The sequence below is a fragment of the Mobula birostris genome, chromosome 4 (assembly GCF_030028105.1).
Source record: "Mobula birostris isolate sMobBir1 chromosome 4, sMobBir1.hap1, whole genome shotgun sequence".
In the NCBI taxonomy this organism is placed as follows: domain Eukaryota; kingdom Metazoa; phylum Chordata; class Chondrichthyes; order Myliobatiformes; family Myliobatidae; genus Mobula; species Mobula birostris.
In genome coordinates, this window is record NC_092373.1 from 182,857,402 (window position 1) to 182,882,386 (window position 24,985).

The 24,985-nt window shown below is 40.4% G+C and overlaps 1 protein-coding gene across 2 annotated transcripts in view; it reads right to left on the minus strand.

Moving 5' to 3' along the window:
• The window catches only part of polr1a (RNA polymerase I subunit A), a 167,385-nt gene that overhangs the window by 100,859 nt on the left and 41,541 nt on the right, over window positions 1-24,985 (minus strand). For both annotated transcript variants that reach the window (XM_072256641.1, XM_072256642.1), the window contains exons 12-17: window positions 23,096-23,323; window positions 20,375-20,629; window positions 18,067-18,258; window positions 15,336-15,485; window positions 12,430-12,613; window positions 9,021-9,103 (exon numbers count right to left, since the gene is read on the minus strand). In XM_072256641.1, coding sequence (XP_072112742.1) covers window positions 9,021-9,103; window positions 12,430-12,613; window positions 15,336-15,485; window positions 18,067-18,258; window positions 20,375-20,629; window positions 23,096-23,323 — 1,092 coding nt within the window. The remainder of the gene's footprint in view (window positions 1-9,020; window positions 9,104-12,429; window positions 12,614-15,335; window positions 15,486-18,066; window positions 18,259-20,374; window positions 20,630-23,095; window positions 23,324-24,985) is intronic.

Genomic DNA, 24,985 nt, shown 5'->3' on the forward strand with positions numbered 1-24,985 from the left:
ACAACCCGGGAGGTCCTGTCCTTTAACTTAGCACCTAACACCTTGAACTCAGTTTGCAGGATCTCAGCACCCATCCAACCCACGACATTGGTACCGATGTGGAACATGATCTCTGGTTGTTCACCCTCCCATTTAAGAATGTTGTGAACTTAAACTGAGATGTTCCTGACCTTGGCACTCCAGAGGCAACAGACCATCCATGAATCTCGTTCTCGTCCACAGACCCTCCTTTCTGTTTCACTAACCAACTAATCTCCTATTACTGCAGCTTGCCTCTTCTCCCACCTTCTCTCCTGAGCCACAGAGACAGGCTCAGTGCCAAAGACCTGGTCGCTGCTGCTGTTACGTGGTAGGTCGCGCCCCCTCCAACAGTATCCAAAGCAGTATTATTGAGGGGAATGGCCACAGGGGTACTCTGCACTGGCTGCCTATTCCCTTTCTCTCTCCTGACAGACAGCCAGGTTCCTGCCTCCGGAAACTTAGGGGTGACTATCTCCCTGTAGCTCCTATCTAACACCACTTCATTTTCCCGTATGAGCCAAAGACCATCAATCTGCAGCTACTGTTACTTAACACTGCATCTAAGGAGCTGCAGCTCAGTACACTTCATGCAGACAGAGTTATCAAGGAGACTGGAGGTCTCCCAAAGTTGCCAGTGTTGGTGCAGTCAGATGACAATAACTATCATCAAAGATCCTCACTAAAGACCTCATACTGAGGTCGAGAGGGTTGAAAGCTTTAAGTTCCTAAGAGTGAAGATTACCGATAGCCTTTCCTGGTCTACCACACAGACACTACAGTTAAGGGAGATTAGCCTCCTCAGGAAGTAGAGGACCAAAGAAGTTTGGCATCGGGACTTCTGGTAAGATGGCAATTGGTTAGTCACTTAAAACCGCCCTCCGTTTCATTTCTTAACTCCGCACTTATCTTCCTTTTCCTACTTCAGATTGCTAGTTTTTCCTTGTTCCCATGAATACACCTGTCTTACAATGACTTACAAGCCCTCTAAAGCTGGGAAAAAAGAAGTTTCTGCGACTGTCTCCGGCTCTGCCGACATCATCGCCATTCTGGACCAGCACCGGCAAGACATTATATCTGAATGTAAGCCTGAATTTAAGACCTCCTTCAGCTCGTTGGAGTCAAAATTGGATCAAGTTAACTCCAAAGTGGAGGAACATGCCGTTCGTCTTTCTCATCTTGACATAGAAACTGGAGATTTAAAAGGTCGGGTTCAGCAGTTGGAAGCCGTTTGTTCTAATTTGAGTGAGAACAATGTCAAGTTATCATCAAAAATAGCTGATCTTGAAGGTCGGAGCAGAAGGCACAACTTACGTATCCTTGGTCTGCCACAGGCTATCGAAAGTGGAGCTCCTGTTGATTTCTTTTCCTCTTTACTTTGTGAGGTCTTTGGGAAAGATACTCTTCCGAATCTACCTGAATTTGACAGAGCTCACCTTATACAGGTATTTCGTTCTAAGCCTGAATTGGGCTCCCAGCCACGCCCAGTTATACTTTGTTTTCATTGCTATCAGATGAAAAACCTTTTGATTATGGAAGCACATCGCAGAGGGAAATTGGTTTATAAGGGACATTCCATTCGCATTGTTGAAGACTACACTCCTCAGGTTATGAGGCTGCGCGCCGAATATATAGGCATAATGTAAGAGTTTTATAATTGAGGACTCAGGCCTTCACTACATTATCCCGCCCATATCCGAATAACTCTTAGTACTGGGGACAGAAAATGGTTCAAATCAGTTACAGAAGCTCAGGAATTCATCGGAAGTCTCCCTGCTGTTACGACTTCTTCAGACTGGATCTGACTATTTAAAATGGCTGATTACTATTTTTTCTCTCTCCTTAGTTTTTTTTTTCCTTCTTAAATTAAATTTTCAAATCACTAAAAATGGTTATTTCAGGTATAAAAAGTTCAGAAATTTACCAAAAGTCTTTTCGCCATTGTGATTTTCTTTAAACTCAATTTAATTATTTAAAATGGCCGATAAGCTTTTGTTTCTCTCTCTCTTTTATATTTCTTGTTTTCCTTTTAAATTCAATTTCTAAATTACTGAAAATGGTTTAACTCTGCTGTAAGTAATGCAAAAATTTATTGATAAGTCTCCTTACTATAGTGACTCTTTTTAAACTATTTTTAAATTACTGAAAACGGTTTAACTCTGTTGAAAGAAGTTCAGAAATTTACTGAAAGCTTCCTTGCTTAGGTTTCTCCTTTAGACTTGGTTATTTTAAATGGCCGATTGCTTTTTTTTCTCTGTTTTTTTCTTATATTTTCTTACATTTTTTGTTTTCCCTTTAAATTTAATTTTTATATTATTGAAAATGTTTTAACTTTGATAGAAGAATTTTAGAAATTCACTGAAATTTTAATTACTGAAAATGGTTTTACTCTGTTATAAAAAGTTCAGAAATTTATCGAAAGTCTCTTTGTTATGGGGTCTCTTTCAGACTTGATTTGATTATTTAAAATGGCCGATTGGTACTTTTTTCTTCTTTCTCTGTTTTTTTCCCTGTTCTTTTTTTCACTTCATTTTTTAAAAATTACTGTATTTTTCTATCTCTTCGCGGGTTTGGTAATCTGGATTATTATCTCAATGTTAAGTCTAATACTTTTTAATAGTACTGCTTTTTTTTCCTTTATGTATAATTTTAATTCCAAGTGCAAAAGCCTTCTGTTTTTTTAATATTGTTAATTAAATGGAGCTTATGAAGTTATACCAAAACTGGAAGTCGGGGTTAGGGTTAGTTTCTTTCTGAAGAGCTTGCTGCTGTTCTTTGGTAGCCTTCTTGCTTTGGGTTCTGAGGTGGGGAGGGTTTCCCAGTGCCAACACTAATTCAACAATCTTTAGTTACTCTCTGTTACTCAGGACTTTTTTTCGTCCTGATTTTCTTTTTTTTTTTATTTCTGCCCCAGAGCTGTTATTAGAATGTTTGTCCAAATTTATGCCTACTACCTTATATGCCTTTTTATGTGATAATGGTTAGCCCATTGAATTTTATAAAGTGGAATGTTAAGGGATTGAATCATCCTGTTAAAAGAATTGAGGTGTTTTCACATCTCAAGCAGCTTAAAACTGACATTGCTTTTTTGCAAGAAATGCATATTCATAGTTTTGATAACTCTTGTCTTATGTCTAGGTGGGTGGGACAGCACTTCCATTCTGCTTTTCCAGCTAAAGCCAGGGGGTTTCAATTCTTATCGATCAGAATATTCCCTTTGAGCTTCATAACAAAATTTCGGATACAAATGGTCGTTTTATTACTGTCTCTGGGAAATTGTGTAATAATAGGGTAGTCTTGGCTAACCTCTATGCTCTCAACTCAGAAGATGTGGATTTTTTTGACTTTTTTTTTTCTTTATTGCCTGACTTGAGTTTATATTCCCTCATATTGGGTGGTGATTTTAATTGTTGGTTAGATCCAATATTGGATCGATCCTCTTCTGCTCCTAGACTCCCTAATAAATCTGCTTTACCTATCCATTCTTTCCTTTCTAATTATGGTATCTCTGATGTGCAGCAGTTTTTCCATCCTACTGAGACAGATTATTCTTTTTTTTCACATGTCCATCATACTTTTATTAGAATTGATTATTTCTTAATGGATAATCAGTTGATTCCATCTGTTCGCTCTTGCGACTATCAGAGTATAGTGATTTCAGATCATGCTCCAGTCACCCTGCCCATAAATTTCTCTGGTTCTCCTCAAATTAATAAACACTGGCGTTTTAATCCAACCTTGCTGTTGGATAATGATTTTGTAAAATTTACGAAGGACCAGATAACGTTTTTCCTAAGTACTAACATGTCATCTGAAATCTCATCCCAGGTTGTTTGGGATGCCATGAAAGCATATCTGAGGGGTCAAATAATTTCATGCACTGTGAATCTGAAAAGAAAGACTGGTTTAGAGCGTTCAGATTTGATCGGTCAAATTAATGCAATAGACCAATTATATGCCCAGACTAAAAATCTGAATTGTCTAAGAAGAGAGTAGAACTTCAAACTAAGTTTGACCTCATCTCCACTCAGCCGGTTGAACGTCAACTTCTTGAAAGTAAGAGCCGATTTTATATTCATGGAGATAAATCTGGTAAGTTTTTGGTTAACCAATTAAGGCGCTCTAAAGCTGAACAACAAATCACAAGAATTCAAATGGGAAATGGGAACATTACTTCAAATCATTCTGATATCAATGCTACATTCAAGAGCTAATATTTTCGACTTTATACTTCTGAATCTTTAAATGAGAATATCTCGGTTGAACATTTTTTAAATAATTTAAGTATTCCTTCGCCCTCCCCTGACTTTAAAGCACAACTCAATGAACCATTATCATTAGAGGAAATATCATCTGCCATCTCTGCATTACAGTCGGGTAAATCTCCCGGACCTGATGGCTTTTCAGCAGAATTCTATGTCATTTTCTTCTCTGCTTTCGTTTCAATTATTTTTAGTATTATCTGATTCATTTAAGCATGGTAAATTGCCTGCATCATTCAACGAGACATGTATTATTCTTTTAGCCAAAAAAGGTAAAGATCCGACAGAGTGTTCTTTGTATAGGCTGATTTCTTTATTAAATGTCCATGTTAAAATTTTGGCTAAAGTTTTGGCTCATAGATTAGAAAACATTATACCCTCTGTTATTTCCGAAGACCAAACTGGTTTTATCAAAAATCGTCTTCCCCTTTTTAATATACAGTGCTTATTTAATGTTTTATATTCACCTTCAGCTGAGATTCCTGAATGTGTTATTTCTTTCGATGCGGAGAAAGCGTTCGATCGTGTCAAGTTCAATTACCTTTTTGCGATTTTAGAAAATATTGATTTTGGACAAAGTTTTAGTACATGGATTAAATTGTTATATTCATGTCCTACTGCTTCTGTTTTAACCAATTCTCAGCTAGCCCAGTCTTTCAGTCTTAAATGCGACACTCTTCAATGTTGCCCTTTAAGTCCCTTACTTTTTGATTTGGCTATAGAGCCACTTGCCATTGCGTTTCGTAGTTGTGCTGACGTGATGGGGATTTGGAGGGGAGGTACTGAGCACAAAATTTCCCTTTATGCTGATAACCATTTACTTTTTATATCAAACCCAACCACCTCCCTACACTCAATGTTTTCACTTCTTAATAAATTTAGTCAACTTTCTAGTTATAAACTTAATTTGCATAAGAGTAAACTCTTTCCATTTAAAGCACAAACTTTAGTATTTCAGGACCTCCCTTTTAAAGTAGTTAATAATCAAATCATTTATCTTGGTATTACAGTAACAAGGAACTTCAAGAATCTTTTTCGAGAAAATTTTACCAATCTCCTAAACTCTACCAAACAGAGTTTGACACAGTGGTCACCCTTGTCTATGTCTTTTGTAGGTCGTATTAATGTTATTAAAATGTATATCCTTCCTAATTTTTTGTATTTATTTTAGTCTCTACCAATTTTTATTTCTAAAGCTTTTTTCGATGGGTTAGGTTCTATTATTTTGTCTTATCTATGGCAGGGAAAACGCCCTAGACTCAATAAAGCTCATCTTCAAAAATCTAAGAAGGAAGGTGGTATGGCCTTGCCTAATTTTCATTTACATTATTGGGCAGCCAATATTCATTGTCTTATTTTTTGGTCTTTCTTCCATAATAAGTCTGACTGCCCAAAATGGGTGGCAATGGAGTTGAACTCTACTAAGGATCATTCAATTCCTGCACTTCCTTGTCATTTACCTAGACTTATTGTTAATCCTCTTATTAGACATACTTTAAAAATATGGGCTCAGTTTAGAAAATTTAATGGTCTTCATGGTTTTTCTCTCTCTAGCCCTATTTTACACAATCATCTTTTCCTACCTTCTATGTGGGATTCAACATTTCATGATTGGCATAGAAAGGGTATGAGGCACTTTGAAGATATTTTCATAGATAATCATTTTGCAACTTTTCAACAAATGTCTGTAAAGTTTAATCTACCAAATACTCATTTCTTTAGATATCTTCAAATTCGACATTTCATTAACCCTTTGATATCAAACTTTCCTGAGATGCCTGAGAGAAATGTTCTGGATTTGTTTCTTTGTACCAACCCATTGGGTAAAGGTTTAATATCAGCTATTCGTGATAAGTTAGTGATTTTGAGGCGTGCTCCTTTCAAGAAAATCAGAACTGCCTGGGAACAAGATCTAAATACCTCTTTATCCGATGCGGTTTGGGATTTAATTCTTAAGTCAGTAAACTCAACCTCTCTATGTGCTCGACAATGCCTTTTGCAGTTTAAGGTTGTACACAGGGCTCATATGTCTAAAACTAAATTAACGTGGTTTTATCTTGACATTAATCCTGTTTGCGATAAGCGTAAAGGGCCTGAGGCTTCCCTTATTCATATGTATTGGACCTGTCCTAGTCTTGAGAAATTTTGGAGAGAAGTTTTTTTTACCCTATCTCATATTCTTAACTGTCATTTAGAACCTAACCCTCTGGTTGCTCTTTCTGGCACCTTGGGTGAAGTGAATATGCACTTGAGTCTGACTAAACGCCGAACATTATCTTTAGCCTCTCTTTTGGCTAGACGGTTGGTTCTTCTTAGGTGGAAAGATGCTGCCCCACCCACTCATGCTGAATGGCTTAATGATATTATGGCCTGTTTAGACCTCGAAAAGATTAATTATTCACTTCTTAATTCAGACATAAAGTTTCATAAGGTGTAAGGACCTTTTCTTGAATATTTTCATAGTGTTTCTTTAGGGTAAGTTTATCCTTTTTTTTTAGTATGCTACAATCCCTTACTTTCAGCTTTTTCTTTCTTGAAAGTTATACAGTTTTTTGTTATGAATTATATTATACTTTTGGTAGTCGGCATTATATTATTTTTTTCCAATATATATTTACAGTTCTCTGGGGTTGAATGTTCTGGTTGATTTTTTTTTATATGTATGTAAAGTGGTTGGCCTGGGTTTTTCTTTTCTTTCTTTCAGTGGGAGTTTGGGGTGGATATCAATTTCACATAACTTTCTTTTGGGTGCTTTTTTTTTCTTCTTACTGTTATGAATTATATATTGGATTTGTTTGTTTTGCACTGTATAAATCTCCGTTTTGTTGTTGGGGTCTTTGTAGTTTCTTGTAGAAATGCATAAAAAAATTAATCATAAAAAAAAAGAAATTTGGCATGTTCCCATCAACTCTCACCAATTTGTATCAATGCGCCATGGAGAGCATCCTAAATGGATGCATAATGGCTCGGTTTGGCTACTCTTTGGCCTGAGACCACAAGGAACCATGGAGAGTTATGGACGCAGCTCAGCACATCACGGAAACCAGTCTCCCCTCCATGGTCTCTGTCTATCCTTTCATTGTCTCAGTAAAGCAGCCAAAATAATCAAAGACCCCATCCACCCCAGACATTCTCTTTTCTCCCCTCTCCCACTGGACAGAGACCAAAAGCCTGAAAGCATGTACTGTCTGACTCAAGAACAGCTTCTACCCAGCCATTATACAACTATTGAATGATTGCTTGGTGTGCTACGATGGTCGATGGATCTCACAACCATTATGACCTTGCACCTAACTGTCTACGTGCATTGCTATATCTCTGTAACTGTCAAACTTCATTCTGCACTCTGTTATCGTTTTACCTTGTACCACCTCGATGTACTGTGAAATAGATTGATCTGTATGAACAGTTCACAAGGCAAGTTTTTTTTTACTGTGCTCTGGGATGTGACAATCTATATACTACTAAAACTCTCATGCTCTGTCTGTCTGTGGCCTCCAATTAGCGCAAATTGTGCTAATTATAGCTGCACTTTTTTTGGCTAAATCGAATTAAAATGCGCTAACTTACAGAATGCAGGCAAAGTTCAGGGTTATATATTCGTATAAAATTGCTCATTCGCAATAATCAACAGGCTCCCTTTCACCTGAAACCCGATTGGCCATCATGGAAATCGGAATGTGACAGCCCGACATATGCACACGGCCAGCCTCAGCAGCGACACCTACAGGAGTAAAAGGGCAGGGCAGCTCTATTTCGAGGGGTCACATTCTGCTAATCACCATCAGCATGTGCAGGATTGGGACAGATCTAACTGCTACCCATCAATAAGAGATAATTAAATCTTATTGTAATAACATACTTCAAGACACCCATAAAACCTTTTGCTGCAAAGGACAGCGGTGTCTATATCACGTCCATTTAGGACAGCGCCAACCACATCATCAAGAATAATCAGCATGCTTTGGTGTTACTGCTTCATATCATCTATCCAGCGTTAGGGTAAAAAAAAATGGTCAGTCTAGTTATGCCGCATGGAAAGGGAAGGGGGACATTATGGTCAAGAGATGACACCAAACGTCGTCGGGAAGCGGCAAGGAGAGGGAAAGAACAAGAATCGGATGAGGCCAGGGCCGCACGACTCCAGGATCAAAGAGTCAGGACAAAAAAAGATGAGGGAAGAAGAGGCAGAGGAGGACAGGCATGCATGTCTCTAGGATCAGAGACAAACAACAAACAGCAGAAGAGATGAAGAGATGGGGGATGAAAAGGCTGCACGTCTCCAGAATGACAAAAACAGGCACAGAAGGAGGAGAGAGGGAGAGACAAAGGAGCTGAGAAATGCACGTCTCCAGGATCAGAGACAAAGAACAAACAGCAGAAGAGATGAAGAGACGGGGGATGAAAGGACTGCACATCTCCAGAATGACAAGGAGAGGCACAAGGATAGCAGATAAACCAGAAATGATGCCATCAAATGTGTCCTTCGTTAAACGAGGAGGAGCTATATTTGCTTTGCTATGTGTCGTTCTTCTTTAATAAACTGAGGTTTTCTACTTCAGTTTCCAAAGCAAAGCGATACCAATAGCATTCAGGAACATTTAATGTTCATTCTGGTCACATCAGACTGCACTACCCTTCTCTCAAAGGGTGCCCCAACGGGTCACCCCGTTGTCTCGTAATAAACCAATTTCAAATTTCATTTGCAGCTTGTGTTCTTTGAACTGAATCATATTTTACCTTAGCTCCACACTGTGCCAATTGTGCAATGATTTTTTGTCGTTTTGCGTTTGCCTTGGGCTTCACTAGAATGTCCTCAACATCTAAAGTTCAAAGAAAGTTAAAGTTTAGAAAATATCGATATAAATATACTTGAAAGTTTCTGACATAAAACCATTCAAGAGAAAATTTTCCAATACTGAAACAAACTTTATTATCAAAAGACATATTTTCCACTTAAAATTCTTCACAAAGAGGAATCTATTGTAAACAACCAGGAATCTGCATGCTGTAACTTACTGCATCATCAGGAAGCCATAAAGCTCAAGAGATACAATGATATTCTTCAGAAGTGCACTGGAAACATGCACAATGCAACAAATTAAAAAGAAATTTCAATTTAACAAATTAAACTCAGTTTTTAACTTTACACACTTTTACTTATAAAGTTTCATCTGCAGCAAAATTTGGAAAGAAGAAACCAAGGATTTATTACACTTACATTTTCAGAAGGCATTTAAAGACATAGAACATAGAATAGTACAGCACAGTACAGGCCCTTCGGCCCACAATGTTGTGCCGACCCTCAAATCCTGCCTCACATATAAGCCCCCACCTTAAATTCCTCCATATACCTGTCTAGTAGTCTCTTAAACTTCACTAGTGTATCTGCCTCCACCACTGACTCAGGCAGTGCATTCCACGCACCAACCACTCTCTGAGTAAAAAACCTTCCTCTAATATCCCCCTTGAACTTCCCACCCCTTAACTTAAAGCCATGTCCTCTTGTATTGAGCAGTGGTGCCCTGGGGAAGAGGCGCTGGCTATCCACTCTATCTATTCCTCTTATTATCTTGTACACCTCTATCATGTCTCCTCTCATCCTCCTTCTCTCCAAAGAGTAAAGCCCTAGCTCCCTTAATCTCTGATCATAATGCATACTTTCTAAAGCAGGCAGCATCCTGGTTTAATCCTGTATGGCTTTAATAAGATATTGCATTAATGTTTATAATGGAAAATAACAACTCAACATGCGGGAAGTAATATACTGGTTTGGTTAAAGGACTGGCTGGCTAACAGGACGCAGAGTGCAGTTATATGGAGGCACAAGCGACAGCAAATTCAGGAATCTGGAGCAACAAACAATCTGCTGGAAGAACAGAGTGCGGTTGAACAGCATCCGCGGGAGGAGAAGGAATTGTTGATGTTTCAGATTGAACCACTGAATCAGAGTGCTGATAGATGGATCTTTTTCTTGTTACTTACATGTGTCAAAAGATATGCCACAGGGACCTGTACTGGAGCATCAGTATTATACCATGTATATAAATAACTTAAATAAAGATACCAAAAGGTATCACTGCTAAATTTTCTGATAACACAAAGATAGGTAAGAAAGTAAGTTGTATGAAAAGCACTAGAGGAGATGGTAAAAATTATGTAAGTGGGGCAAATAAGTGGCAAAGATTAGGAAAGAATATAACTGGAGTACTGTGACTGTCTTATTTAAGAATGTACTTAACTTACACATGTTGAAACACTTTGGAGAAGGTTTACTCGATTAATACCTGGAATGGATACCTTGCATCATGAAGTAAGGTTGGACAAGCTAGTCTTCTATCTGCTAGAGTTTGGGAACTTTGACTGAAAGTCTTCACAGAGGGGAGGAGGCTATAGAGAAAACATTGAGGAGGAGGTAGAAGTAGGGGCCACTGATTAAAAGATGAGGTGAAGTTACTTCCAGCAAAGAGTAAGTCATCTTTGGAACCTTCTTCCCCAAATTGTGGTGGATGTAGTACTCGAACAGTTTTAAGACCAACGTATTTCATAAACAAGTCCATGAAAGATCACCATACGTAGGTGGGAGGGTACAGCTGACATTACGATTAGATTATCCATGATCATATTAATTGTCCGAACTGGCCAAAGGGCCTAGCAGCCTTCTCTTGTTCCTAATATGTACATTTATAAACGTAAAAGAATTCAAGAAGTGTTCAAAATCTTATCATAAAGTTTCCAATTATTTGCCAGTAAGATTATTGACCTTTAAGAGGATTGGGGTTGCAAAGTTAGTTAAGAAAGTAAGTCATACGAAAAGCACAAGAGGAGATGGTAAAAATTATGTAATTGGCTTCAGTAAGTGGCAAAGATTAAGAGAGAATATAACTGGAGTACCACAGTTGTCTTATTTAAGAATGTACGCAACTTACACGTGTGTTTATCTTGTTGACTTTTCCATTCCTTGCCAGTTACCTAATCTACAATTACCATGAGCTTTAGTCCTCTTTATTAACTTTATGACCGGGATATTCTGAAGTGCTCCAAGAAACTAAGGTGAATACTTCTGAACAGCTAATCAAACATTCATATATACACTACATATATTTTAATAACCTTATTAATTGCTCTACTTCCTTCTTCTGAAGTTGCACCAATCTGACCAAATGCCAATTATTTCTTTGTGCGACGGCAGAGGTAAGATGGTGCCAAATGGCTGCCTCTTTGAGCTCATCTGAGGAAACAGCTTAAATTATTTTCCTTAATGTCTCTTTTTCAAGGTGGCTGGGGTTCTGCGGGGGCCCCTGACCCACAATGTCACTCAAACTGTGGTTTTTCATGGCAGACAAGTTCCTGTTTCTGGAGTCATTTTCCAACATTCTCGAGGCGTGGCATGGAGGATGGCACCTCCGGGGTGTGATGCCCTGCCTGGCCCTGTGGACAACCACAGTGATTCCAGCCCAACGTTGCTGACTGAGGCATTGTGGGAGAAGGAATGTCAGGATTTCACAGCAGCGGGTACGTTATCGGATGTGTCTGTGGTTGAACAATCGTCTCTCTCTCACACACACACACACACCCAATGTGGAGAGAGTTTGCTGCCAATTCTCAAGTCGGAAAATCGTGGAATAAAAAGCGATGCGGCAAACTGTAACATTGTGGCAGTGACTGCCGGTCTCCCCTTTTCCTGTGGCATGTCAAACTGTTGGGTGAACCACAGATCACGGTCTCTCTTTGGGTGCTTTGCTATTGCCTGGTGGTTGGTGGGCATGATGCTTTTTGCTGAATGGGCGGGGGGCGGGGAAGGAGGAAGGTTGATGCTTTGCTGCTGCTTGCACAGGGAAGGGCCTTTGGGGTTCTGATGTTTTTTCTGACGTTCATTCTTTTGGGGTTCTTCTGTTTCTTGTGGATGCCTGTGAAGACTAAATGTTTCAGGTTGTATGCTGTATACATTCTCTGATAATAAACAGAACCATTTGAACCTCTAATGGGAGGTCAGTGTACATTCAGAAGGATCCAGCTATCGTATTGCATTTTCTAGGAGGGTTCATCCCTTAAGCATATATGGAGTTCTGAAATAACAGTCTTTTCAGACCTAGGAATTAGAAAGTAGGAAAACAGAGCAAGAATTGTACGGCAAATTATCTTTTACCTAAAGTAAATCCCCGGTATAGCTGCAGGTAAGCAGTGAAGAGCCGTGCCAAACAGGTCAATAGCTTTCCACTAGTCTCTCCACCATACAGCTCCTGACAGCAATGGACCAAACCGTAGGGTGAACTGCCATAGTGAGCTTTGTCCAAAACACCACACAGCAACTCTCCTCTCAAAATAACAACCTGCCATTAAAAAGAAAAGCTGCATCAATACTTCACATCCAAACAATTCAGTAAATATCACAATTAAATTATATTCTGCTATGTTAGTTACAGCTGTGTGAAAATGTGGTAATTTGATAAAAAAAAATCAAGGAAGAATGAACTTGAGTTAACATGTCACTTCAGCAGAAATTTGTGAAATGTCCCAAGGTGTTGCACATTAAATTATATTAGATTAATTTATTAATCACATGGATATTGAAACAGACAGTGAAGTGCATCATGTCATTTGCATTAACAACCAACACCACATGAGGATGCGCTGGGGGTAGGTTGCAGGTGACGTTACGCATTTGGCACCAACACAGCGTGTCACAGTGTTCAGCAGAACAACTTGCAGCCAATATACAACAAGCAACAACAGCTACACAGACCCATTTCCCACCTCCCCGCCCCCTCCCCCCCACCACACACACACACACACACACACACACACACACACACACACACTGAGGGGTCTCCAACCCCAAGACAGACTGCTTCTAGCCCTCTGACTTCCAAACCGTGGCCCTGTATTCGCAGCCACCAAGCTTCCAACCTCCAGAATCCCTGACCTAGAGAGGAGGCAAAAGCTGTGGAGCATGTAATTGGCTAATCACTGATGGAGTTCTTCAAGAAAGGAGCGTCGACACAATCACTTCTCTGAGGAAGTTTCACTGTATCTACCACACTAGGCAGACTGGATTTTGGCTATTGTCCAGTAGCTCGAAATCAGGGCACTTGTTGGTTGCAGGAAATGAATTAAACGAGTCTGATATAAGATGACAGCCAGTGCCTGGTAAGAATATTTACAACAACAGAAATCCGATGATAGATTGTCTCATCAATCATAGACTTGAAATGCGCTGAAATGTAAAGAGCCATGAATAACACTCAAGTGCATTTAGTGCTCTCCTAGCGAAAAACAGTTACACTAACCATGCCACCTCGGAACAACCAATGTCAATGGGGCAATGATAAAGCGAAAAACTCAAACGGAAGGAAAATTTGCCTTGTAGACATCACAAGCTGCACTGCAACACTTCAATAGGTCAGTGTGATTTCCATCAACTTCCTTTTCACAGAGTTAACGGTTCAAAACCTGCCCATTACAATTCCGTTGTATCAGTTAGCATATTTAATTGGAATAACTCCTGATACTTGGAGAATGTGATGACTGAGGCATATTGACAGATTAGAAGTGTGAAGCTCTCAGTTAACTCTGAGCTGGGACTGGTGACGGAGCCTTACCTTGTTGGTAATCTCCAGGATCAAAATAGAGAGTGGGGAAAAGTAGAAGCAAAAGGCCTCTTGGATCCTGAATCAGATCAGTCCTAGTGCAGGATACCAGATCCCTTGATTTAATAGGGTTTGTAGGGCAAAGACTTAGGGGGCAGAGGGGAAAATATTTCATTTAAATTGCTTATGTTTTAGCATGTACATGGACAATGAAGAAATTGAAAACAAAATTTAAAAATTATTTTCTTGAATTAAGGTACTTTATATTACATTTCTGAATGTCAGAAATATTCAATAACAATAATAACTTCTGGCTGTTTACTTGCCAAAGTCGGGGACAGGCTTTGCCGACCCTGACCAGGTGCTTTAGGAAAAGGCCTTGATGTTGGCACTGGAACCCTGGATGCTGAGAGGCAGCAACACTGGTTCCCTGTATCAGGGGAAGGCAAGTGCCAATATGGAGCATCCTGGGCACCACTTTGGGGAGTCCCGATCTACTATACCAGCTAAGACCCCTCCACCAACATGTTTTTCTGTAATTATCACACCACAATAAGTAGCTAATATATATTTTCAAGATAAAATACTAATCAGTTCTGTGGTTTGAAAAGATTGCTGAAACCCACTCATCCAGCCTGCCCCATCCAAATAAAACTCAAAGTACCTTGACAGTCAACACAGAATTGTACACCACGGGAACAGGCCTCAGAGCCCACAATATCCGTGCAAAACATGATGCCAAATTAAACTAAATTTACATATACATTATCCATATCCCTTCATATTCATATGGCTCTATTAACGAACCCTATCATGACTGCAGCCACATCTACCACCACTCCTGGCAATGCATTCCACATACCTTGCACTCTCTGTAAAAACTAACTCTTACACTTTCCCCCTCTCATCTTTAAATTATCCCATGTAGTATTCAATATTTCCACGCTGTGACAGATTTTGACTACCCTATTTATGCCTCTCATTATTTTTAAACTTCTGTCTGGTCTCCCCTCAGAGAAGAAGAGAGAAGATTTGCTTTATTTGTCACATGTACATTGAAACATACAGTGAAATTTGTGTCATTTGTGTCAAATGTGCTGGGCAGCCTGCAAGTGTTGCCACGCTCCCGGCGATAACTTTGCATGCCCACAACTCACTAACCCTAACCCTACACCTTTAGAAGGCGGGAGGAAACCCACGCGGTCATGGGAAGAATATACAAACTCCCTGCAGACAGGGCTGGAACTTGAACTGCGATCTTACAGCGAGTACTTTAAAGTGATGTGCTAACTGCTGTGCCACCGTGCTGCTCCTACAGATAGTGGCGGGAATCAAACCTGGCACTATAAAGCACTGCGCTCACCATCCTGCTACTGTTTGACATCCCCCAAGCCATAGAAGCTGTACTAAATGTTGGTAAATTTTTAAATCGATTCAATGTTTATAAGATCCCGTTGAAACAAACCTTGGATTCTGACATCCATTCTGAGTCAAAGTCGATCACCATGCGCCGAGCTTCCTTAACCCAAGCCTTCCCACCGATTTTAGATTTTCCGATCAAGTTCAGTGGTGCATGATCCTTGGGGATTACATTGATCAGCAACGTAGAAACAACCTGCACAGACAGCAGTATATTTACGTACGGACTGAAGGAAATGGAAATAAGCCAGCAACAGTTTAAATACTGTTTCATGGATAATTACACATCATATTATCTTCACAGCAAATAGTATGATCAGGGGCCTTCACCTCCATTATGCTATTTCAGTTGGAGTTGGAATGTACAAATTTCTTCTGCCCTCATTCCAATTTCATATTCATTTTCTTAATGCAACTATTACAGATCAAATCATAAAAAACAGCAGGCACCATTCCTTTATTTTTACCAAGCAATTATTGCTCACATTCATCTGAACATTCAAAGAGGGAGACTATTGACTGGAGATGGTTTCACAATGGAGCCCACACCTGGCCTTGTTTAATCCCTGCATATGTGCACTGTTCAATCTGGGCCACAAAAGACCTTTCAACATCAAAGAACTCTAACTGTGCTCAAATTCCCTGAGGGAAGGGAGGCAGAGGTCGGATCTGTCTCCCGGCATCAACTGGAAACCAGCTAATTCAAGATGAAGGAGCTGGCAACCCGAGAAGCTCATTGGAATCACATTCAACAGTCCAGTCGCCGAGTGACAAGACTTAACCAGAATTTTTTCTGCAATTGCCCATCAACCTTATAAAGTTATAGAGTAGCACAGTAACAGGCCCTTTGTCCCATCACATCCAGGCCAATCTTTTTGTCTATCGCCATCAATCTCACTTATCTGCAGCACATCTTTATCCTTCTATACCTTGCTTTCTCAGGTGTCTAAATGCATCTAGATAGTAACATGTACAAAACACTAAAGAAATTTAGCAGGTCAGGCATTACCTATGAAAAGAAATAAACAGTCAGCATTTCGGGCCAAGACCCATCATCAGGTCTGGAAATGTTACATCCCTTGTTAGTAACCCCTCCTTCTTACCTTCCTTCCATTGATCATTCTCTTCTCCTATCAGGTTCCCTCTTCTCTAGCCCTTTGCCTTTTCCACCTATCACCTCCCAGCTTCTCACTTCATTCCCCCCCCACTTTTCCATCCATCTGGCTTCACCCATCACCTTCTAGCTTTCCCTCCTCCCACCTTCTTATTCTGTCTCTTCCCACTTACTTTCCAGTCCTGATGATGGGTCTCGGCCGAAAACAGCGACTGTTAATTGTATAATGTATCTGCAATATTCTTCTGAGAGTGCAGATATATTCTGCAGCTGCCTGACCTGCTGAGTTCCTCCAGCAATTTGTGTATGCGTCACTCTAAATTTCCAGCATCTGCAGAATCTCTCGTGCCCAGAAGATAGTAATTGTATGATTCCACAACCTCCTCCAGCCCCACTTTCAACCATTTTCGGTGTAAGAACAAAGCTTCCTCCTCAGGTCCACTTTAAAACTGTTTCTTCTCACGTTAAACCTAAGCCTGTGATACCCAATTGTGGGAAAACTTTCTTACTTTCCACCATTTGTATTCATCTTTTACGTTTAAATAAACAAAGTGGTAAGGCAACTTTCAGCCCCTGCCATCAGTGTTTCCTGACTGGCAGGTTTTCTCCAGTTCCCCCTCACCGATCTTTTACTATGGGGAACTGACAGTTCTCGTCTCTGACATCCACCTCTTTTTAACCTAAAGCTGCAATCAAAGTGCTGATCTTCTGTGGGAGGCTCTGCACAAGGAACCATGCCAAATCCACACTTCAACATTTTCTTTTGTTGTTGAAGCAGAAGTATAAAATGCTGCCAAGTCTTTCCAAGCTACGCAGAAACGCAATAGCCATCGGGAGGCATCAAGTCCAGGCTCACAGCAAGAGCACTTCCTTTATTGCAGGAGCCAATCAAAATCTGTCCACTGTATTTAGCTTAAACCTCTACACGTGAATATAAACACTGCTAATCAGTAATGGAACCCAAGGGATTCTCCCAACTTTGTCTGGGGCCAACGAAAATAGCACAAGACAAAAAAAAAACACTTGGGATGAATCCGAATAAAAGCAGACAAGAAAATACAATCTGTCCAAATATGTAAACAGGCTCTGGGTTCTGCCTAACTCCCTGTTCTCCCCGTTACTTTTTTTCTCTACAAGTTTGTCACTCAGTGCCCGAACTAACAAACATTTTTTTTCCCGAAGAAGTGGCTGGGGTGAAGTATTGGAATGAAACAAAATGGAAGAAGTTGTTACAACTAGAGTGCTTAGGGAGAGAACACATAGAATTTAGCTACTGATAACCCACAATCCAACTGAATGGCAGACCAGACTGAGACGTCAAAGGCTTACCCTTACTACTATGCAAAGGGTGCCAGCAAATTAACGTGGTGCTTTTGGAAAACTACCCAAACTGTCACATGTTTCCACTCAGTAACTTTTGTCAGCCAGCAACGGAGTATGAAGGTCACTGATATCCTCCAATTAAACCAAATAAATTTTTCCTTTTACTCCCCTAAACAATTATGATAATAATAAAACAGGTAAACTAAAAAAGTCCTTCAATTGTCCTAACTTGCGACCGTGAATGAGCTTAGGAAGTATTAGATACGCATAATATATTTTATGAAACTAATTAATCTTTTACTAGTTTCTGTTTTGCCCGTGTGATGTCTAATGAGATCACCTGCTTTCCAGTCCAGAGTGGGTAAGGTTTGATCACCGCTGGTTGAAGGATTTTCACACGCCCTCGTTTATCTGTAAGACCCCGGTAGACAAGTTCCATGTACTGTTCCCGGGTGAAGAATCGGCCGCGGATGGTCATGCTGGTACCAGAGACCATGTGATCCTGAATCAAACCCGCCAAAGGCTTACCATCCTGGTGGAAAGTAATCAATAAGCATTTCATACAGTATTGCACAGTACAGCCCTTCAGGCTCTGAAGTTGTGCCGACCTTTTAACCTACTCCATCCTTCCGCAGAGCCCTCCAATTTTATTTCCATGTGCCTATTTAAAAGTCTTAAACTACTCGAATGTTTTTGTCTCTAGTACCACCCCGACAACGTGTTCCACAAACCCACCGCTCTCAGTAAAAAAGCTAGCTTCAACATCCTCCACTATACTCTCCTCCAATCAGCTTAAAATTTCCACCCTGGGGGAGAAAAAATAATGTGTGTCCATTCTTTGACTGTTATCATCCTATATAGCCCCATCAAGTCACCTTTATATTTCATAATTGCTGAGATCATCTCAGGGAGGTCAAAACACAGAAGAACAAAATCCTCTTAATCCATAGCAGAGTGTAAGCAAAGTACTCTGACTAAAATCAATACCTCACGGTCATCAGGGTGAACATTAATGCTTCAGCCGATGTTCACTGGAAATAAGATATCCCAATATTGCAGCACAGGGCTTCAGCAGCAGCATGAACAATTAAGAGAATGAAATGCCCTACAGAAGCTGGTGGCAATAAGCGTGCTGGAACCTGAACAGAGGGATGAAGTACGGTTCACAAGAGAATAATACATTGAGCTTTGAAGGTAGGAATGAAAGGAAAAGAGGGGTTTAGAGAAGTGATCCTAAATTCAGAGCGATGGTTTGTGAAGGGACAGCCAGCAAAGATGAGTGGATGGCTTGCATTGTGCACCTATCAAATATTGAAAGGTCGAGATGGAGTGAATGCAGAGAGCATGTTTCCTATAGAGAAGCAGTTTAGGACCAGAGGGCACAGCCTCAGAATATGAGAACATCCCTTTAGAACAGAGATGAGGAAGAATTTCTGTAACCAGAGGGTGGTGAATCTGTGGAACTCAGTGCCACAGATGGCTGTGAAGGCCAAGTCACTGGCTATATTTAAAGCAGAAATTGATCGGTTCTTGATTAGTAACAGAATCAAAAGTTACAGAGGGAAGTCAGAACGAAAACCAATTTCCCTCGGGATCAATAAAGTATGACTATGACTATGACAGAAGGGGTTGAGATGGATAATAAATCAGCCATAATGGAATGGCAGAGAAGAGTCAATGGGCAAAATGGCTTAATTCTGCTCCTGTCTCATGGTAACTCGGACACAAGGATGTGCTGGCTTGAGTCAGGGGGGATACAATAGAAATAGATCAGAGGGGGCATACTGAAAGATTTTTAAGAGGATGAGGTATTTTGAAGTCAATAAGAACAGGGATGATAGGGTGCAGAACTTAATGCAGTGTACACACAGAATCAGCTGGAGCCCAGTGCACTGACAAATAAGAACATTTTCGCCCCAAAGGAATTAGTACATGATAAAGCATGTGTCAAATTGCATCCACTCACAAAAATAAAATCCCCAAAACATTGTCTTTCTGGGGTAATTTGGTCAGTGATGAGGAAATTAAAACTGATAAAGAGTCTGAAAATTGGGACAGGACGGTAGCGCGGCAGTCGGCATAACACGCTTACCACACCAGCAACCAGCGTTCAATTCCACTGCTGTCTACAAGGAGTTTGAATGTTCTCCCCGTGACCGTGTGGGTTTCTTCCCACATTCCAAAGACAGGTGGGTTAGTAGGTTAATTGGTCACATTGGTGTAATTGGGCGGCGCAGACTTGTTGAGCTGAAAGAGCCTGTTACCTCAAAATAGTGGTATCTCAAAATAATTTTTAAAGATTACAAGTCAATGCATTATCACCTCAAAAAAGACAGAGGAAGAAAAATGAGAGAGGAAAACAAAATACTGTGAAATGTGTCATCAATTGACAGTGGGATTGGGCTCAAATACATCATCTCCCATTTCCTCCTTCCCTCCACAACCCTACCTTACATCAGTAAAGTCTAAGAATGGACAATCAGGCCATATCACATGAGTTAGTGCCTCATAGACAAGATACGCACAAAAAAATGCAGGGATCAAAAATTGTATGGCACCCCTTTTCCAAAACAGTAACATTTACCGTAAGTCTAAAGGGAATCAGAAGATAATTTCTTTAACTTACTGGCTAACAATCAAGTACTTGCCTTGGGAACCAAATATTGTTGGTCAGTGCTGGCAAGCAAATAAGCCTCGGCTCGTCCCAATTCATTCTGCGGAAAGTGGGCGTTCATCTCGTCACCGTCAAAGTCAGCATTGTAGGCTTTGCAGTTCGCGTAGTGAAGCCGCAGGACCTTCTCTCCAGGCAGGATCCGTGCCCGATGGGCCTGAATGGAAGGCCTGTGCAAGGTGGGTTGGCGGTTCAGCAGCAGGACATCGCCATTCTTAATGTGCCGGCACACCTTTCAAAAATTAGTACAGTATTAATTCAATGCTATGTTACTCAACACACAAGAACAACAATAGAACCTCTTTGGTCTTTGATGACTTCATTCCTAAAGGAACCACCGATGTTCCTGGCATCACCATTCCACACACTCTACTCAGAAGGTGAATATGCCACCCCATTTTGAGCAGGCCACAAATGCTGCAATTATCCAGATGTTTTTTCAGATTCCAAAAGATGCCCTAGTATTCAACTGCTATGTAATAACCAGAAGAGAAGGCAGGACACAAAGATGGTTTCTGAGATGGTTTGAGGTATTCTAAATCATCTGAGTCTCATGGGTCATACAGAAAATACAGCAGGAAACTGGTCCTTCAGCCCAACTCATCCCTGCCATCCAGTTAGACCCATTTGCCTGCATTTGGCCCATAGCTCCTCAATTACTCCTATCCACGTAGATATTTAAATATCTTTTGAATGTTTGTACTGCACTTACATCTACTATTTCCTCCAGCAAATCACTCCATACATCTCTCATAATTCTTAACTGTAGTAAGTTGATGCTGCTCGCTGCTACCATGCTTGAAACATCACACTCTATATGAAACAAAGACCTGTGCCTTTTACATCCTCCTCTGAGCTTCTGTAAACCAACCCCAGCCAATGGTTTTGCACCAGCAGCCAAAGGAGACATTCTGTAGATAGTTTATGAAACTACTAGATACTCTTATTCTGTTATACTTCTCCCTACCTATGAACAATTGCAACCTGTAATTTCCAAATCTGAGGATGTATTTTTCAGCAAACTAAACAATCTGATGCTTTTGCAATCTCCTGGGGGATTTGGCGAGTTCGAAAGTGGACTTTGCAGGGGGGTCATCAATTCCTAGTGGCAGAACACAAGCCTGGGGTCGGCTCCATTACTCCACCCCACTTAAAGTGGTGAAAGATTTACAATCGACAGATCAAGAGCGAAAGATGAACAGGTGTCTGTCTGTCTCTCTCTCTCTCCCTCCCTCCCTCCCCTGCCGGCAGAGGGCACAGGAGTCTTGGGTCCCAGGTTCAATCGCCTTGGTGCCTCGTGGCTGACGTTTGATCTTTAATGTCCTCAGCACTGAACGCAGGGGTGGACTCGTTTTTGGGGACTCCGAAGTTCAATATGCTTTTGTTTACTCTTTTTTACTATTTGCACGATTTGATCGAGGCGCTTCGGCGCGGAACTGACTCTGGCTGTGGCCTGCAGCTACTTCCGGGGACCCTGCAGTCTGATGATGTTTAACGTTGTGTGTGTTATTTGCTCTTTTTTTGTTCTCTATGTGATTTGCTCTTTTTTGCACTTTAGGTGTTTGTTGTGTGGGGTTTTTCGTTAGATGGGTTCTTTGCCTGGGGGAGGACGAGTCTCAGGGTTGTATACTGTTTACGTACTTTGAATATAAATGTGCTTTTAACTTTGAACACTGTGGGTCACCATTGTAACCTGAGAAATGTTGCATTCTCTTCACAAGATCTTGCAAAATAAAGTATGGTAGCAAGCAGAAATCTGTGTTTTTTTTAAGTAGTGTTAATTAAGGAGTACATACTACTTTTCAAAGATGCTTTCCAGTACCACTGAATCTGGAAGTTTGGAAGATGCTTTCCAATACCATAGAGCTGGTTGCAACCACCATAAATGGAAGCCAGATAGTCAGTTTAATATCTCTGACAGTTCTACACAGGAGCAACAGGACTGAAAAATCCTTGGAATCAGGTTTAGACCTTAATATTGGCACCACTGGCACGCTCAGCATTGTAAAGAAAGTAGTGAAACACTACAGAAATATTTTTTGACACAATCTACGGGCTTTCTGGGCCTTCAGTAAATCAACAAGGGTATGGTAGTGTAGTGGGTAGCATAACACTTTACAGTGTTAACGATTAGGATTCAATTCCCGCTGCTGTCTGTAAGTAGTTTGTGCGTTCTCCAGGAGGCCACGTGGATTTCCTCCAGGTGCTCTGGTTTCCTCCTGCATTCCAAAGGTTAGGGTTAGCAAGTTGTGGACATGCTACTTTGGCACCGGAAGCATGGTGACATTTGCGGGCTGCCCCCAGCACACCCTCAGACTCTGTTGGTCGTTGATGCAAACAAATGCATTTCACTGTACGTTTCCATGTACATGTGACAAATAAAGCAAATCTTTCTGACCTTTACAATGTCGACATCTTGTGCACTATTACTTTATGCCACAGGAACAAAGTCAAATATTATTCCAGCTACAAACAATCTGCAGGAAGAACGCAGCAGGTTGAGCAGCATGTGAGAGGAAAGGAATTGTCAACATTTTGGATCTGATACAGAGTTTTGACAATTCTTTTCCTCCCACAGATGCTGCTTGATCCACTGAGCTCCTCCACCAGATTGTTGCTCCAGAGTCCAGCATCTGCAGTCTCCTACTTCTCTCCTGTTACAGTTAAACTGCTTTCATTCCCAATACCCTCCGCTTACAATTTTCATCCCCAGATTCTGCTCGCCAGTACTGGGTGTCAGTAGTTGTTTGGCAATGGCCTCTCTCTGGCTTGCGTTGTTTGCATTCAGAATGGTGCGGGTTCCGTCTTCATTGATGATCATGGAAGCCCCAGGGTGTACATTTGGCCCATTTATCACTGCTTGCCTCAGCTCCTGCACGTTCCAGGGTGTCACTGGCTGAGGGTAAGTCAGCTTTGTAGCAAAGACCTACAAAAACAAAAGGACAGAGAAAGTAATATGGACACACATCACTGTCAATGTTGACTCAGGGCACACCCATTTTGGGAAATCCCGTGTCATCTTTGCAAGAAACATTTATGAATAGGCTATTCAAAACAGTTTGAACACATTAACTGTTTCATGCAACTCAATGCAAACCAATTCAAAAAACAGGCTAAATCTTCCCTAAATATCTTCGCTCCAAATGGTAGCACGGCAAGAGAGACTTTGAAAAGTTTCAGTGGAAAAATTTTATCAAACCTGGAATAAATGGATTGAATATATAACCCCAATGTGAGCAGACTTTAGATGACTCCCCTAATGATTTATACTGCTCTTCTCATCAACACAGTAATATTGCTAACGTAAGCACCCCTAGTCTAAATGTCTTTTTTTTTTGTTTTCTTTTGGAAAATAGAGAATTAACACAAGTAAAGGGAAAGATTTGGGAAAGGGATAAAAAATGAAAAAATTAAGTAAATAAGTACATAGGGATTGGATAATTATGTCTGCGGGTAGGAGCAAGCATGAACAAATTAGGATATAAACACCTACAATGGTTGTTACATGGGCTTACATACAACATTTTGGTCCAGTGGAAATGGTCCAGAAGAGTTATATGGAAACTATTATTACTATTTTTCTTAACAACTAATACCATTACTTAGCCTAATAGATTAGAATTACCACAGTACATAATTATCTATTTAAGTGTCTAATTTCCTTTTATATCATCTCAATGTGTACTTAAGAATGTATAAATAATTATAGTTTTATACATATAAAAAAATGGAAAAGGTTATATGTGTGAAAAAAGTACATGATATTTGTGAATTCCTTATCCAAATAAAAATAAAATTTAAAAAAAAAGTTTCAGTGGTTGGAGAGCGGAGATTTCAAGCTGAAGGTTACGTCCATAAACTCTTAGCGGAAAGTGGCTTCAGATTCAGGTAACTCATACAAGTTCAGTAACAAAGATTTGCCTGGCGTCAGGCACCTACAGGCCCCACTGTCAAACATCAATACCATTCATTAGTGAATGCTACTAGGAGGAGGATGTGGAAGCTTTAGCGAGAGTACAGAGGAGATTTACCAGAATGCTGCCTAGATTAGAGAGCATGTCTTTTGAGGACAGACTGAGCGAGCTAGGGATTTTCTCTTTGGAGATAGAGATGTACAAGATGATAAGAGGCAATGATAGAGTAGACAGCCAGTGACTTTTTTCCAGGGCAGAAATTGCTAATACAAGAGGGCATAATTTTAAGCTGAATGGAGGAAAACTTAAAGGGAGGGGATCTCCTTAATATACTCGTTACCTAACACTTAACAACGCATGCCTGATTTGAGGAGTGGAATTGAAATGTGCAATCGAAGTAACTTCCCCACATGAAGATGATGACTGGGCCGAGGACAGTGATCTGAGCATTTCACACAGTCCTGGGCTCAGATGATGAGCCCCTCTTATATTCACAAGACATGATTGACGCTTGAACAAAAGTGATCCTTAAAACAAAAATGAACTGAGCACCAACATGTGGACTAATTGTGAATAAACGGCACTCAGCATTAATGGAATCATTTTGGTAGGGACTGAGTAGGTTCAGAGCTGGGCTGGATTTTGTGAACAGAACATACTCGCAAAATTACCCA